Raw genomic sequence first — 19,002 nt, forward strand, 5'->3', positions numbered from 1 at the left:
GAAGCAGTACATGATCCCCACAGACTTGCATCAGAACAAGAGCTTTGCGGGCCCCATACATCCACCCATACTCACCCACTCATTCATTCATCCATCCATCCATCCATCCATCCAACCATCCATCCATCCATCCAATCAACTCATCCATTCCCACACTCATCCACAAATACAACCATAGTGACACACAGATCTATCCACACATACTACAACAAACAACTGCTTATCCATCTACAAATACAACCATACTCACTCACTGATCCATACAATCTTATGCCAATGCTTATTTTATTTTGGTTTCCTTTATCCTAGTATACATGTCCCGCTTTAAAGCTGATGTTAGGTGTGTAGCAAGATGTAAATGGGTAATAGCAATCCCCAAAACCAACAGAGAAATTGATAGTGTACATATTCATTCTACTGCTGCCTAGGCATATGTCCATCCAAACCTTTAACAACAATATGGCAATTAGACACTGATCAATGTACCCCAGGACAAAGCATGTGCTAAGTGCTATCCCTTAAAACAAACTATTTGTCTGAATCATTAGGCAGCGTGATTGTAACAGACCAGATCATATTTATTTGAATGTAAACACTGATGCCTGTATCCTATGCAGTAAAACTGAGTTGAGTTTAGGTAGAACTATAAGCACAGCGTTCAACCTAAACTGAAATACCTCGAGGCGATTGAGGTCAGTACCCATCTATGTTCATGTGGATTACATTCTAAAACAAAATTTGAAGCAACCTGAAACATACCAATTATTTATATCTGGACACAGGAATTCTAAAATAATCTTTGGCAACACCAACACATACCAGACTGATACATAAAGAAACCTAACATGTGCATTCAAAAGAAACAAAGAACTGGCCGGATCCAATAATGTATGAATCCTATTTTTTATAGGAGAAATTTTGAGGAGCAGAAAACAAACAAGCCTGGGTATAAACATGGAACTTTTCTGCCAAAGATCTAGATGCAAAGCAAAATCAAAAACATCCAGAAATGTTGCACCATCTTGAAAAATGGTTATTCAGCTCAACTACATGCCTGGATCAATGGGTGAATGAGCAAAATATGAAAATTGAAAGTACTGTGTCCATGTCATACTGATTTTGAACTGGATTTAGAATTTGTAATTAAAAACCTGGTTTATACTTTGTATGCCAATTTGTGATGATTCTTTCCAACAACAAAAGACCTAGATGGTTTAAACAATTTGAGTCCTGAAAGCAGATCACAACTATCAGATGTACATAATGAAGTTGAAACGTCCAGGTAAGTTGCACAATTGGCATGAATAGAAATCTTTCAAAGGAAAAATATCTAGAACAGAACACAGACTAAATACATCAAAAATGTACATATATATATTTTTATATATGTAATACTGCAAAAACACAGAAAGACTGAAGGTTGCCCAGTTCTGCTCAGCGTACACCCGAGCATTCGATTTTTCCAAAGTCCTGTGCAAGTTTAAAGCAAATCTACGGTTTCCCTTCTTTCTTGTCTTCATTCGGATCAGCTTTTTCAGAACTTGCCTCTCCACTTCCAGAACTCTCCTTCTCAGATGCCATCTGTAAAAGCCAAACGAACAATACAACATAGCGGATTAATATATGAAAACCCAACTAGGTTTAAATGTTCTAACCACTCCCTTAAATCCAGAGCTAGTTCAAGTAGTGGTATTAAAGATCTCCCCATTTCTGTGTGGTTCAGGCATGTTAAGAAACCATCACTGTCTCCACGGTCAGTGGTACAGAAGTCTTTGATGAGCTCATCCTGTATTTTCCAAACCCATCATATCTGTCATGGAAAGCAAGCTCATTCACACCTTACCCTCACACCCAATTCAGAACCCTAGTCCGCCAAGCATCCAAAGAAAAGGGAGGAGGGCAGGGCGAGGGGCAGTTCGATTCTGCATGATTGGGCATCCTGATTCACTGACGGAAGTGGTCTTTAATGTATAGTTAAAGCAGAATGTCTAGTAGTGGCATGAAAAGGATTCAGGTGGGTTATCTGAAACGCTAAATCCCTATATGGGTATATTCGGACGTAAACAAGAATCCAAGCGGTAACATTGATACGTAGTTTCATTAATTATCATCAACCTTGGATCAATCTCTTGCAAAAGGTAGACAGTATTTTGAAGAAGCTAGTCTGTGCTGGTCTACACTTATACAATCGTATGCAGTGTTTTCTTAACTACTCATAAGGCAAACAATACAACAAAAAGTGCACATTCTAAGCTTGCAACAGGTATTTACATATCCACACATTACAGTGCATTGTAATTAGAAATGCTTTTTTTTTTTAAAAGACCACATTGCTAATTATCATACAAAAGCAGCAAATACAATTATACGTAATTGCAACGGTGAGCTTGAGGATGCCGGTTCATTTTATTGGTCGATTGTGACCCGCCAGCGAATAGGATTGCCACCCGCTGAGTGGCACTGCAGAGAAATCTGAAGATCCCAGACCCACACCTGGCAGGTGTAGTAAAGTGATGTGCGGGCAATGCATTTCACCCATCAGCCTCCACCAGCCAAACCCAAGGCGTCATTATGGACACGTCTCCCTGCCAGAGTGTGCACAGCTCCAATGCCATGAAAAGCGGAAGACATGCTGGGGGAAGGTGAGGCAATAATTACTGTGCACTAGTCAGCAGGAATTACATGGCCAGGCACACCAGAGAGATGAGATGAGAAATGAGGAGGGAAGCTGCAGGAGAGGCCCACTATGGCGAGAGTCGTCCTCAGGGCCCTAGACAGACTGCTCGAGAAGGCCAACAGTCTCGAGAGGGTGGCTATAGTTCTTCAAGTCAAAATCACAGCAAAACACGACATCTAAGGCACCTAAGAATTAGGAGGCGAGACAATATAAAGGAAAAGGTCAAGGTGAACAAATCTGAAGTCCTACATATGCAGTATGTGTGCCGCAGGGAAAGGTATTTCTATTGATGACATTTGACTTGGAGGTCCTGCAGCTCTGCTATGTGGTACATGATGGCCGCATGAGAGAGGAAGTAAAATACAGCTGTGTGCAATAACATCAATGCAATAACATCTGTGCTCCCCCACCTCCCAAATCCATAAACGTTATTACAGGGGAGATTGACCCAGAACGTGGATAAACAAATACAGGTGCAGGAAAAGAACACCTTATTTGTTAAAGTTCTTTGTGATGGAAAAGGGCTTCCTCTCCCAGATTTGCCATCTCCGAATAATCCCCACAATTGCAGACTGGATTGGAAACGAGGGCGGCCTGGCTCTGCATAGGATATATACGGAGCCACTGCACCAGATTACCTCAGTACTGCTCATTTTCCCTGCACTCAGATGCAGAACAGCCAAAGATTAAGAGCAATTAACGGGTACAGTAGGGGGACAATAATGTGGCATCTGTGGGAGGAAGGACTAATCCTCTATTAACAACATTACGAAACAAGTCCTTACTTCTCCTGAAGGATATCTTCCTTGCGCAAATTCCTCATCTTTGAAAGACTCTGAAAGCCATATCGAAAAGCAAGAGGAAGAATAGCGAGAAACAAGCAGCCTCACAGAAACCTCTGGAGGACCAAAAAAAAGATAATCTTGCATCGTCCCCAGTCAAAGAACCCAACTGGCGTATGCAATGAAGCCCCCATTGCTGCATGGCCAATGTCCTGGGCAGGAAAACTGAACAGCAGCAGTCACATGAAGACCTTTAACGCAATGAGCCCCCAAAGACCAATCAGCACCTTTTTGTAAACCAAAGCATAGAATTCGAAGATGCAGAGGGCAATCCACGAAAACAGAGTGCCTGGTTGCAGCTTTGCCTGCACAATCAACAGCAGAGCTCACCAAAAAGCGGGTATGTTCGGAAGACCCTCTTCCTGGAGACGGAAAAGCTCAAGCTCCTCTTGGGGCACAGTCAATGGAAACATTCCTCAGCCTTATTGTACTGGAGAGCATAAGTGTGGACACATTGCTCTTTAATTATCACTGGAAAGACTCATTTTGTGTGTTCATCCAGTGATTAATAAACTTAATTAAATGGCAACTTTCAACAGGCCATTAAAAGCAGACATGCACAGCCCGTTATCAATATGGCAGCACAGAGCATTCACAACAAAACATTTGTTTCCTCTATTTGGCTCAAAATCCTCCATTCCTGTGTTCATTCGTGTGTATAGCAACATTTTCTTTATGTGAAGTGTGTGCAGATTGATGTTAATCGACAAGATATGTACTGTAGAGCTTTCAAGAACAACCGAAACAATTAAGCCTTGTGACTTGTTTGTGATTTTTAGCAAACTGAGACACCCTATTCCTCTTTGAATTAATGATCAGGTCAACACACTTAGACCTTACAATGAGTGTTTCGGCACTTAAGACTGTAATGGAAGCAGATAAAATGGCGTGATTGCTCCAATTAGTCTTTGTTATACTGAAGTATCTTATTTGTGATGCAGCAATGTTCGCCATGTAGAGGTAGTCAATGGTGGATTCGCTTCCCATGCCAAGTCGCTTCCCATGCCAAGTCACTTGTGGCTTTGCTAATGGCTCAAAATACGTATTCATTTGTTAGAACGCCCCATCTTGCTAGAAACGCACCCAGATGTGACCATTACTGTGTTTTAAGCCCTTTAATTCATGGCATGGACTCTATAACTTATGATCGGTCAAAATCGGCATCATCCGGGTTCATTTGAGGACACACACTATTCAGGTAACCCACAATAATAATCAATCGCCTCTCTCCCTCACATGAAAAATCAACTAGCACATTCTCTATTTCATTAATTACCGAGTTAGATCTGCTCTACCCAGATCCCTTCCGTGGGATGGCTTTTGAGTAAATCCACAAGGTAAATTGTATCCCAGAAAACAGAACCTAAAGGGAATGCTTGTACAAACAAGAAAACCTACACAAGAAAGGCAATTTGCAAATGAACCAACCTTGGCTATTTACATCTAAGGACATATGTTAACTAGAAATAACACAATATCTCCTCATGACCCACTAGAAGCATAGTGGTAAAACACGTATGGAGGTTTTTAATTAATTTAGAGAATTGTATACTACTGTACTTCATTTTTTCTGTTGGGACAATGTAAATACCCATGAGGACCTAATTAAAGAACTTTCAGTTTTTGAACTCCTTGCTTCTCACAAAAAATCGCCCGGTAGCGTTAATGGATACTGATTCTAAAATCTTTGCAGGTATGATCCTCAAACATATAGTTGATTGGACTGAATCAGGAAATATCCTCTCTAATAAACAATGTGGCTTCCGTAAAGGCATGGGCACAGAAATTGGTGGACTTTTATTTACTTTGCTATTGGAAAAAGCATGTAAGCCATCGGCCCCTCCCATTTATATAGTGGCAGTTGACCTCTCTTTGGCCTTCGATAAAGTAGACCGTGCATTATTGTGGAATAAGTTGCTTCAACTTGAGATGCCTTGGGGTATCCTTCCCATTTTAATTCATCTACACGAGGGCACCCTAATTCAGGTCCGCTTAAATTTATAGGGAGATCTTTCAAGTCCAATACCTACTGCAAATGGACTTCGTCAAGGGTGTCTATTTGCACCAACCCTTTTTAATTCTATGTCTCGGATACTTGGATGAGTCTGGAAGCCAACTTCTTGATATCCCCAAAAATTGATGGCTGCATTACAAATTGGTGTGCATACGTGGACGATTTCTTCTTAATGGATGGCTCACCGATAGGTCTTCAACGTAAGCTCATGGCTTTCGAAACCTACACCAAAGAAAATGCCCTTATAATTAATGTAAAAAAACAGTCATAAAGACTTTACCCAATCGTAAAAATAAAATCTCATTTAGATGGCATTTAAACACCATTACACTTCCGAGAATTAGATCTATGCAGTATTTGGGCTATCCGGTCTTTGACTGTCATAGGAAAAATCTATACCGTAATTGTATACTAGACAGACTTCCCAACTTGATTTCACAGATATAGAAGGTGGCTAACAAATATTGTAAGTATTCACTTATTCTGCTTTTGAGATTTTATGAATTAAAAGTGGTTCCAAAATTGCTCTATGGGTTGGAAAACTTACCCTTTTATTCTCCTTCCCTTTTGAAGGAACTGGAAAGTAAAATCTGGTGTAAACTCATTTACTGTTTGCCTAAAAGTGTGCCCCTTAATACTCTGCGATTTGAGTTGGAACATCTATCTCTTGAATGTATGACTCAGTGGAGAAGACTAGCACCCTATAGGAATTTGATCCTGGCCGCTCCAAATAACCTCCTTGCATCTTTAGGAGACAAACTAAAAAGGGGTTGCTCTGATTCATCCTGGCTTCTGACACTACAAATACAATGGGCCTCATTCCAAGGTTGTAGGTAGTCAGGGACATGACTACCTCCAATACCGGTACCGAGACCGCCCTCGTTCAATGGGGACTTACCAGTCTATTCCAACCTTTGCGGGACCGGTAAGTCCCCATTGAAAAAGCCATTCCCCATTCCAATTTCAGCCCCCATAGGGCTCAATGGGAAGGTGGAAGACGCTAATAACGGTACCACAAATTGCGGTACTGTTATTAGCTCTGAAGTCTCTTAACAGGCCCTGTCCAGAACGCCAGGTAGAACCAGGCGTTACGGAAGGGACCCGCTAAGGGACCTCGGAATAGGGCGCAAAGGGATTACCGGCACTGATGTCCTTAACGGTGCCCGGTATCCCTTTGCGCCCGCCTCGTAATGAGGCTGAATGTCTTAAACTACTTGAAGAAACAGGCATAAAGTATGAGACTTTGATTACAAACACGACTAAAATCAAGCAATTATTGCAAAACATTGATTGGAAACACCCAGTGGAATCAGTACGAGCCTCAAAAATCGATTTCCATCTTGTCCCCCATGGTAAACTAATCAGAACTCCGGAAACATATTTAATAAAATTCCCAGATCCCACTTTTCCCACTTTTCGCATCATATATTTAAGATTTAGGTTTAACGTGTAATTGACAGGGGAGATAAAACAAATTAGAGATGGGTTGGGCATATATCTACCTTGTAGATTCTGCAAACACCCGTCTGTAATTGAAACATCTTTTGGTGGAATGTGTTATTTTGTAACCTCAAAGGATTATTGCATTCATCAATTTTGTTCCTGATCCTGATGCTGTCAATCTTGAGATGTTATGGTGGGAGATGCTCCATGGAAAAGCAATAGCTTTAAAAATAGCTAAAGTGAGATTTTTGACACAAATCTGTGGTTTGGGACAGACTGCCCTGCATGAAATATAGATTAGCTTTATGCATGGGTGAAAATTAACCCAAGCAGCTGGAATTACATTGGACAAGATGAGTGTATAATGTGTGTTAAATTCTATCTTATAAGATGAACTATCGTTCATGGATTATGTGTTTTTAATACAAATTTTTAATTGACTGTGAGGCTATTGTATGTCTTGTATTTTCTTTATCTGAAATGTGTTAAGTAGTGTTATTGTTTTCCGGTATGTAAAGGGAATTTTATTTATTCCGTTTGACATGAAATCTGTATTTAGCTAGAAATGGTTTATGTAATTGTCTGTAATCATTTAAGTTATATTTTTCTCCTTTCTTTCCTTGTTCTAAATAATATTTGTAAAGGTTTATTTTTTGAAACAAAACAAATAATTAAAAAAAACACTCTGCTGTTTCAAAATTTACATTTTGAAAGTCTGAAAGTTGGCGCAATCCATATGTGCCCCACCCTTGCTTTTTCAAATTACTGTACAGTATTGGACAGACACAATACTAGGGACACGATTGCTGATGACTATTTGTACCACAGCTCTTATCAGGTTTTTCGCTTAAAGGTTGACCTTTGCCTGCGCACTCTCCTTTTTCTAACCGGATTGTAATTGAAGTTAATAAGAGCTGAAAAGTTAATACCATCTAAATTATCAGTTATAATTATTGATAAAAGGGATTCTGAATTTGACTGATATTACTCTATTGAACGTCCCTGAATGTTATTTACAGCTGTTAAAATGCCCCCTACCGGAAGACCCAGAGGCCCTTTCTACGCCTTATTTTCAAACATGTTTAATATTCAAGAATATCAGTTGCTTAAATTTCTCTTGATCAACACACAACTGGTATACAAAACAACTTGGCTGTTAGTCTGTATCTTGTTAGGATACCTTGTGTACTCTCCTGTCAGGTTTTCTCTCATCTTCAATATGTTTCCAAAGCCTTTTGCTAGTCCTGATGTATGCTTATCGGGACTTCCTTGACTACTGCATATTTCACACTGTTCAACTTGATGATGTCTGGTGTGCCTACCTGCCAGGGGTTTCTCACATGCACATTTGTAACTTGCATTTGCCTGGTATATTCTTCTGCCAGGGCTTTTCTTATATACATATTTACTCTTATACCTTGAGTCTACCTGGTATACTCTCTTGCCAGGGATTTTCCATTGCGACCCGATTCTGCCTGGTACGCTCTCCTACCAGGGTCTTCGTTATATAAATATACTCTTGCAGTTTTAGCCTGCCTGGTACATTCTCATGCTAGGGCTTTTCTCATAGATATATTCTTGTGACTGAAGTCTGCCTGGTATAGTTCCCTGCCAGGCCTTTCCTTATATGTGCATTATGCACACTTACAAACTTGATAGTCTCTTATATTTGTTCAGTCTTGTTTTGAATCCACCTGGTATACTTATCCTGGCAGGGCTTCTCTAATAGGTGTCCTGCATACAATGACAAACCTGACAGTCTCCTATACTATTCTGTTCTGCCTCTAAGAAATTTTCATTTCATCATTCTATATTTCATTCACGTTTATTCGGTGTTGGCAGGGTTGCCAATATGTCCCAGTGTCCCCTCTTCCCTTGGGTGGACTCATTGGCTCTTACTGGAGTATGTTGGTTCTCTCGCGGCAAGCCTGTGGCAGTCTTTTGGCGTTCTGCTCCCTCTCACCGCCTCTGCTTCTCTGCCTCTTGCGGCTCCCGCTCATCTGTTCTGCATCTTTCTGGGCTTTGGTGGCATAGAGGCTGTCTTCCAGTACCTGCAAATGCCCAGAAGACTTTAGTTTGCTTCTGCCATTCTCGCAGCGTACTCCTGCTTGCAGTCCGCTCCACTCTTTGAAATCAGCGACCCGGTTGGCTCCACGGACACCGCACCAGCCCCACGATCCCTCGGTCAGCACAGAGATAAATAGCTTTCTCCAGCCAGCATCTGCCTGTCAGCTGGTCTGCCAGTTTAAATCTCCTGGCATCAGACTTGTTCCTGCAACAACTAGTGCGCAGAGCGTGCTCCTGGCTTCCAGTAATCTTCATTACTCGGCTCGTCTTCTTAGTCACAAAATTTTCATTTTAAGGGAAATGGTAGTCTTTTTCTAATAACTTGTATGCAAAGTCTAAAAGAGGGTTCTCACTGATATTAATTCACTTCAACTCCCCTGAAGAGGCATCATCCTTTGACATTCACATATCGAGATCAAGACATGCCCCGGGTAGATCAACTAATTCACTTCAATGTTCAATGCTTGTTGAGTTTAATAGCTAAACACACTACCATTATTTCCTTTGATATCGAGTCTGTAGTAACATCCCATATTTAATTATAGTGTTTGTTGCGTCATTGCAGTTGCGACTAGAGTTTCGGTTACAGCATGGACTCGAGCATTGACTGCCATTTATTAATTTGGGATTGCAGGAAATATTACACTGGCGATTGACATCTGGCTTGTGGCGCTAAGGGCAAGGGGAAGAGATGCTTTTTTTGTGGTAATGCTTTATGTCCTAGAGTTGTGCATGGACATGCATCTACCGGGTAACAAAAAGAGGTTTATACTGGACCAAAGAAAAAATCTCTATATGAAGAGGTAAAGAGAGGGATGGAATCAGATGAAAATACTTTTCTTAATGACTTAAGGGATGAGGTTATGGAATTATTCACAAACTGTAAGTCTACCAAAAAGGAATTAATTGACAATCCAGTTAAAGTAAAGAAAAAATGTGCAGAGTATGACTGGGTTGTCACTATGCCCTAGTTTGTTGGAAAACAATATTTTGACTGCATGTTACCTGCTGATAAACCTTTAGGCTACCTGCCAGCCTACTTGGAAAGATTCCCCAACCATCATTGGCGAACACATTTTCTGAGATTTAGATTGAATTTAGTGGTGACCAAAAAGTTGCTGAGGATTTGAAACAAGCGACCAGAATCAGATGGGATTTGTAATCATTGTGGTCTGGGCCTAAAACAAAGTGTTACACATATGCTGATGTTTTGTTCAGCTACCAGCGATATCAGAATTATGCTTTTTTCTAGATTTGTCCATAACAATGCTTGGTTGTCAACTGACAAATTTTGGTCACGACTTTGGGAAGGGAAGGAGACGTTCTTGTCGCTGGAAGTTTTGAGATTTTTGAAAGAGATTGAAACAATGAATAAGATCTGAATACGCTTTGGCTCAATGTATAAAATTGGGTTGCGTATAAGTAAAATGGTTATCATGCCTTAAGAGATTGAGCAATATTTTATATGAGAAAAATGCTAATGTTGAAGGGACTGATTGATTGTGAAATATATTTGGATTTCTTTTATGCTTTGTAATTTATATGGAGGTAATGAACATTTTTAGAATAATTCAATGTATTATGAGTTTTGTAATTTTGCATTTTGTGAAAAGTAAAATTTTGACTGTACCACAAACAAATGAGGTTATTATGCACTAAAACTATAAATTGCTATTATCCTCAATGCACAGTCTAGCAACAGATTAATCTCAGATGTCTGCAATTAGATGTAATGAATGAGGGTTAAATAATGTTGTTAGAGCTCATAAAATTATAGACTACCTCAAACGTCACTACTAATGTGGCTATGATACAATAAATACATTGGCCGAGTGGTAAACATTCCAGGTTTGGTCAAGGCTGTGGTGCGAATAAATGGTCCTCCCACTCACATAGAGTTCCAACTCTAGTAGAGAATGTGCTCTGTTTTCAAACAAAGGCATCACTGACCTGGAGGACAGGTAACCTCATGGAGAACCAGATTGTATTTGTGAATGTGTATGCTCTTAATTTGGAAACATCACAGTTTTTATACTCCCCGTCTGGAAAACTGCATGAATGTATCGACACGTTTATTATGGGAGGGGATATAAACAAGATTATTGGATGATGCATAGATGTGCATCTGCGTTGAGACCTCTCGGTAGTGCTACAAGTTCCCTGATCGTGCTCTGTGACAAATATGATCTGGGAGATGTTCAAGGCAGCTGAAGGGCACGTCAAGGGAATATATGTACTACTGGAGGTTGAACAATTCATATTCTAGCGTAGATACATGTCTGGTAGAGTTACTTCATGCACCATTTTGCCCAGGACTGTAGCGGACCATGCTCCTCTGAAAACAGTTACAACACTGGAGATTCAAATTTGATGCTCTTATAGAGAGGTCTTTTTAAGACCAGTTTGGATAGGGAAATGTCTCAACTAAATTAATGTCTTTAGGTAGTATAGAAAATATTTTGGGAACCTTTTTGGGAGTAAGGGGTATGTATTTCCGAAATCTGGGGTTGTAAAATCAATTAGGGGCACTGGATGCTACTGAAAAGGCTCTCAAATCTCTAGAGCTTAAGTACATGGAAATAGCTTGCTAGCTTAAATAAAAGTGAAATTAGATAGATTCAGTGAGGCTGCTGACCGAGAAATCAAGTTCATACCCAGTAGGGCCTCAGTCAGCAGATATGGAAAAGAGCAGCATCACAGCAAGATGTTATCCTGGATTCTTCAAGAGGAGACATCACCACTATTGACTGAAGAGATTGAATTGGTAAGGGCAATATACAGGGATCATGAAAACATCACACAGGTTTTATTGATTACTACTCCGCCATCTATAGGGTATCTGAATCATTCCCTGTGTCAGTTATTAACCAATATTAGCATGGGCCAGAAGAATTTCACTGTGAACTCCTTGCTATGCCCCTCACAATACCAGGTATTGCTGCTATCTGCTACTTATACATATGTAAGACTCCAGGACCAGACAGAATAACGGTTGACTATTACAAAACACAAATCTTACCTAAGGTAAATCATGAAGCTGTAAAGGTTGGAACTCTGTCTTCTAGGATAGGAGGAACAACTAATTAGTTCACCTAAACGGGTAAAGGCAGGACTCTGTGTTTCTTGTATAGAACATTGTCATTGAATGCAGACAACAACATGCTGGTCAATGTGCAAGTTCATAGATGGGGCCCATAATATATTGGCTGGTATTGCCGGATAAATCAGGTTTGATTCCCGGGAGTTCCACCCAGTTTAATCTTAGACAGCTATTTGCAATACTCTCACATATAGATCCTAAACTTTAGGTGGTGGCAATGTTTTTAGATGCTGACAAAGCTTACAATTCTCTAGATTGGAACTTTCTCGTTGAAGGTGCTAAAAAGAATGGGTGTAAGGGAAACCTTTCTATTTTTAACTAAGCTATTATGCACACATCCCTTAAGCAAGGGTACTGATCAATGGTAATACCTCTTCCCCATTCGAGAAGAAGCGAGGTACATAGCAGGGTCTCCCTTTCTCTCCACTTCTGTTGGCACTTGCCATGGAACCGTTGCCTTGTATTCTTAGATCCAAAGGTATAGAAGGAGAAATGACTTATGAGTAATATTCTTTCTATGGATTCTTCTCCCGCAGATTCCTCTTCTTATAATATATCCTTCCAGCGTCAGCTGCTAGGAAACTCTTCAACAGGGACTACAGTACGACTAGACCTCGACCATCGACTTCTTAACGCGGCTGTGCCACTCCTCGACTCAGAACATAATGTCGGCCATACATATACTTTAACACTGCGCCCCCGTACCTCAGTTCCCCACTACCCCGCTGAGCTCAGCAGCCAGGGAGGAAGAATCCATAGGATTTGGCTCAACGACAGCCAAAACAATCATATGTGAGGTACAGACACCGTACTGAAAACAACCAGCTGACAGTACCCAAACAAAGAGGCATCAACCGTGCCTAACATCAAATCGTCATCACAACCAGGAAACAGCAACACACCACTTTCATAATGGGCAGGATCGGAGGGTGATGAGGAATCTGCAGGAAAAGAATCCACAGAAAGAACATTACTGGTAAGTAATTTCTCCTTTACTGGATTGCTTTCTCCCACAGATTCCTCATCTGAAAGAGTACAGAGGCGGGATGAAAGCCCTCAGAAAATGAAGCTCTGCAACAATTCTCTGCCAATTTGCGCATCAGAACCATGTGCCACATCTAAGCAATAATGCTTAGTGAACGTGTGGAGTGGCAACCACGTTGCTGGTCAACATATCTCTTTCACCAGCCCTCCTCTTTGCAAGGCTGATGATGCCGCCATGCCCCTTGTAGAATGTGCCCCAATACCTGTAGGCAGATCTTTTCCTGCTCTCTGTTAACACTCAGCAATGCAGAGAATAATCCAGCGAGAATTTGTCTGTTTGGACAGAGTCAGACCCTTCCTGGACAGACAGAAAGCCACCAGACCCTTATGCCTAAATAATGTGTCGACCATTTGTCTGTCGACCAATTGACTGGACACCCTAAATAATTCTACTGTCCTAGCTTAATAGAAGCTGAGCGACCTCTCTGCCTTTTCTCATCCTTCAAGGGATGTGGAGGTGGAAAAAACACTGACAAATCCATGCTTTTGGCAGACATTTTATTTATTTATTTATTTATAATATGCTCATAGCCAAATAATGGCTTTACATATACAAACAATTTACACATACAAACAATTTAACATACAAAAATCACACAATCCATAAAAGTTAAAAACAAATTTCATACAAAAATACTCTCAGATAAATCCTTTAAAATTATTAAGACTAGTTTGTAAAATTTCATCATATGATATATTAAATTGATATCGTTTCCTTCTAGTAGTTTTTTCCAAATAATCTCAACATATCTCAACATCCTCAGTGATACTGGTGTTATTATAGCGAAAGAGAAATTTTCCACGAATAACTGTAAGACTTTCACAGTAACATATTAAGTGCTTCGCATTTTCGATTTCTAGGGTTCCACATAATCGACAGAACCTTATATTTCTCTCGAGCTTGAGTTTAGCTCCTAAAATTTCCAGAGTATCACAACGGTTGAACTTAAACAAAAAGTACTGTCTTATAGTGGCTGCGGTCGGAAACGCAAATCACAGTTTCTGGCGTCCAGTATTCTAGGAATAAGCCACTAGTGGATTTTGTGGACAGAGTAATCATATCACGTTCTTTTGCATGACTATATACAGTTCCTTGTAATACGTTTTTAATCTTAGTTTGTTTGAGGAGTAGCCAACTCTTTGAATTAACTGTCGCCCATTTCCCATATATCGTATGTAATCTGCTTAAGGATACAAACTGTTTTTTATGACCCTCCTTGGTGAATGTTTTCATCAGTTCAACCACAAAAGTACTGATAGATAGCATACTTAATTTAGCGTATAACATTGCGGATTTGTATTCTAAAATGTCTTTCGCATATCTAAAGTTACATTCTAATAAAATGTATTCACAAGATGTTGAACTAGGTAACCTGAACAGTGTTTTTAAAATGTTTCCTTCTAATAAACACATTTCATTGGTAAATTTACTCCCCCAGATCTCAGCCCCATATAATAAGCAGGATATTATCTTACTTGCGTACAGTAATAAAATTGTATTTACAGAGATGCCTCCTTGTTTTCCTATAAATTTACTAATGGCACCGGTGTTATTTAAACATAGCAGTTTAGTAGCCTCACAGTGGGGTTTCAATAGTAGCTTAGAGTCAATTATGACTCCTAAGTAACGGTAACAGTCGACTTTTTCAAGTATTTCTGAATTCAGCATCCATTTAAAGTTGTTAGACCGTGTATGCTTCGTAGTGTTTCGAAATGCCATTACCTTTGTTTTTGCGATGTTAATCTTTAACCCATTATTTTCAGAGAAATGGAGTAGACAATCTAATCTTGATTGAAGACCTGCCGGTGTGTAGTCTAATAAAACCAAATCATCGGCATAGCCTAACCAGGGTAACTCTATTGTGCCCGTCCGCACTGGGTTAACGATGTTTTTGTCTATCTCATTCATGCAATCGGCTAGATAAAGATTAAACAAAGTTGCTGCTAGTCTGCAGCCTTGTTTTACTCCACAAAAGGTGGAAATTGGTTGGGAGAGCCGTCCTTCACCATCTAGACGTATCCTGACAGAGGTATCAGAATATAATAACTGTATCATAGCTAGAAGGCCTTCGGGAATCCCCCAAAGTTTTAATTTGGACCAAAGTTTACCTCTTATTACAGTATCAAAGGCCGCAGAGTAATCTATGAACACCACATATACTGGAAGTTCGCGAACATACCAAGAATACTCAATTGCTGATACTAGATTAATTATATTATGAGTAGTGGAGGATTTCGCTCGAAACCCTGCTTGGTATATTGGTAGGATCTTCTTCTTCTCTATCCATATGTCAAGGTCGTCTAGCAAAACTTTTGCAAATAATTTAGCCGGAATATCTAGCATTGCTAGCATGCGATAGTTACGTGGGTCTTTCCACTCTCCCTTTTTGTAGATTGGCAAAATGACACTTTCATGCCATGTTTTTGGAATCACCCCATTCATGCCAATCCATCTAAACAACAGATATAAGGCTTTAGCCCAAACTTCTGGAGATAGACGTAAAAGAGCATTACATGTCCCATCAGGGCCAGTGGCTCTAGAGGTATGCAATTTCCTTATCATATTTACCAAGGAGGATTCAGAGAAGTTACCTACCCAGATTGCTCGTCGAGACAATGGGCTGATTTTAATACTCTCTTCAGAGCCCAGGGTATGTATAACGTGCATAATCCACTCATTTTCTCCCACGCAATTAATAGGGAGGTTACGTTTTTTTGCATCGTTTATCACTCTCCACATCCCTTGTTGGTTATTACTTCTCGCTTGGTCTGCAATCCTTAACCAGATTTCACTTGCCTTGAATCTTTTATGGTTACTCATCCACTTCTTGTGTTGTTTTTTTAGCCATTTTATTTGTGAGGTAGCTTCGGTGCTCTTGATTTCAGCAATATGCTTTATAGCCTTCCTTAAGATGTTTTTTGCTTTGTTTATTGTCGGGTCATAGGAATTATGTTTGCCATGAGTAAGATTCCATTTTTCACCATTGCTGGAATACTCTCGTTTTTTAGAGGAGGTTACTTTGATCTTACTTATGGCTGCTTCATATGTGACAATCAATGTATTGTCAGTAGCAGTTTGCCCAGCATCAATCGACTCCCACCATTCTAGCAGTTCTTTAACGGCTACGCAATTAGTTTTTTTTAAATTGGTAGGATTCCAAGAAATTCGGTTAGCCGCATTATTGCATTTAATATTCCCAGCCATATGAAAGTCTGCCTCGTCTTTGGGGTGTTCCAGCATCACAACAAGTGGAAAGTGGTCACTTTCTTCACGACTGCCTATTGCCATATCAATAATAAAACTATTGGCTTTTTCATTTACTAAGATGTAGTCAATTGTGGATAAACTACCCCAGCCAACTCTTGTTATCCCACGGTTGGTATCACTTTTAGTGTGGCCATTTAGCATTAAAAGCTGTTGGCTAATGATCAGTTTACACCAAGCATCACCACACCTATTGGGAAAATCCCTAGTAATGGGGCCAGAGATCTTATCGTCACACATAGGGTCTACAGGTAAGAATATCTTGGCATTAAAATCTCCTGCGATAATGATAGGTAGCACAGCATTGTATTCTAACAATATTTCAGTTAACATCTCAATGTTCTCTTTGTTCTTAATTCCATTTGGGGGGTTGTATATGTTTATCAACAAAAAATTGGGAAGGTGGATGCTATTAGTTTTGACAATCACTCCCAGGATCATATTATTTGACCAGCTAGATTTCACACCGGTCCATGGATATTTGATAGCTGTTAGGAGTCCACCTTTCGGGCGGCCTTTCAACCCTTTACATGCTAAACTTTGAAAGGAGCACCACCCATCTATTTCACAGGGGTCACACAACCATGTCTCTTGCAGTGTGACCAAACTAAATATGTCTAAATTATTAAGGAGACCCGCATTCTTCTCATAATGCATATTCCCTCTGGTGTTCCATGAGATCATCATGCAAGTGTCATCAGGAACTTTGTTCCAATCTGGATTTAAATTCTATTGGAAGCCATTGCCAATAGCCTGCGGTGTTTGGATCACTATTAGACATACCATGAGCTTTTACATTACCGGGTATTCTCGATTGGTTATCCTTACTAGCTTGGATTTGATTTACTATTGCTTTGGTACATTTATGTGATGAATTCGAATTAATGTCGATGTGAGTCGTAGTCAGATTTACTGATCTTACATTCGCATTTCTCTTTAATTCGACTGGTAATCTTTGATATTTCACTCTACGCATAGAAGTTTCTGTGCAGGTGAATCCAAGTTTAGTAAAGCACTCATGGTAACTAAGTATAAATTCATGGATGGAGTCTTCTAGGCACCATACATTAGTCGTAATTGAATTTGGAGTTACTAGTTGGTCAACGATCTTAAAGTCACTAGTTTTTACCATCCGCAACGGTACTACTAGAGAACAGAGTTCGACTATTCGATGTCTATTTAGTAACACTAAGGGATCATGTTTATCAATTGCCTGAAACTGTAGTGCCTTGACAAAGTGTAATGGGTCTCTCTTATAGGCAGGATCGTACACTTTGTCGTCACTATTTTCACCAAAGCGGACAGCTTTTTCTACTAGTTTCTCTGCCTCTTCACATTCATGGGCGAGGACAGCCTCAGAAGATGAAACTAGGTTGAGAACAGGTTCGAATTTCTCTTCTAAGAAGAGAGTTTTAATGGCTTTTAGTACCTTGGTAGAGATTTCATTATTCTTATTCGTCTTTTTACCTCGCTTTTCTTTTTGACTTATAGGGACTACCCATTCATCAAGTGTTGGTGCCACTAGCTTAATTTGTTTTGGGATCTTGCAGGTTTTACTTGGATTTTTTTGTTTTTTGATGCTACCATTACCAGTCTTATCGACTGGAGCGTGGATTGTAACTGTATGTTTACCGAAGAAATTAGGTTCTTTGGTAATATGGGTTGGTTTGGTTTTCATAACTTCCATCGTACCCTCTTCTGAACTGATAATTGCACATTTTTCTACTTTATTGGGCAGAGTCTCATCATTTACGATACATCCGTTCGTGAATGGTCTCTCACACACCCCACGTGAGGATGGTTGCTGAATTTTTTCCAGTTTTCTTTGGTACATTGCTTTTTTTTTGCCTTTTTTCAGCTTTTTCTTATACCAGCAAACTGTCGCATTAGAATCAATAGAATATCCCACTTGATGGTCATGTATTGCCTTAGATGTATTTACGTCGATCACAGGACAGCTTTGTGTATTTGGGGTTATAATTGGTTCAGTATTGGTGGAAGTTTCTCTGAATGTTGTGCTTACTTTAGAGGAGTGAACTTGCAGTATAGTAGTGTGACTATCTAACTTTCGTTCAATTATGTCACATCTTTCAACTATCTCATTTAGCACTCGCTCTAGAGCTTCCCACAATTCCTCATTTTTCATGAGTGTAAAGCTCTCATTCTCCTCAGATTGTCGGCTGTTTATGGTGATCATACTAGCATTCATACAGGTATTGGGAATAGCTGTATTTGTATTTATCTCATTAAGGCAAGTGGCAGTGTATTTTATTAAACCTGAGATGGGGTCGACAATAATTCTGTCTTTAGTGCTTCCATCTAATTTGCACCATTGACTGGAATTCAAACTGCTGTCCATCTTGGGGGCAGTATCGTAACATATGTCTTGTTTAGTTGATGTATGGGTAATGGGGTCGGGTGCTTGCCATTTTTTTAGATCTATAGAATAGGGTAAGTCCGGTCGGTGCACTGCAGTACTACTCCATATAGCCATATCGGTACATGAGTTACAGTAGTCTAAGGTGTGACTACCCTTGAGTGGTTTCAGCT

The 19,002-nt window shown here is 39.9% G+C and overlaps 1 protein-coding gene across 2 annotated transcripts in view; it reads right to left on the minus strand.

Annotated features, from left to right (window-relative positions):
- Window positions 1-268: 268 nt before the first annotated feature.
- Window positions 269-19,002, minus strand: part of LOC138582748 (stress-70 protein, mitochondrial) — a 1,916,616-nt gene continuing 1,897,882 nt past the window's right edge. For both annotated transcript variants that reach the window (XM_069654348.1, XM_069654347.1), the window contains one exon: window positions 269-1,581. In XM_069654348.1, coding sequence (XP_069510449.1) covers window positions 1,492-1,581 — 90 coding nt within the window. In that variant the 3' untranslated portion in view covers window positions 269-1,491. The remainder of the gene's footprint in view (window positions 1,582-19,002) is intronic.

This window comes from Ambystoma mexicanum, chromosome 3q (assembly GCF_040938575.1).
Source record: "Ambystoma mexicanum isolate Mex_15411 chromosome 3q, UKY_AmexF1_1, whole genome shotgun sequence".
In the NCBI taxonomy this organism is placed as follows: Eukaryota; Metazoa; Chordata; class Amphibia; order Caudata; family Ambystomatidae; genus Ambystoma; species Ambystoma mexicanum.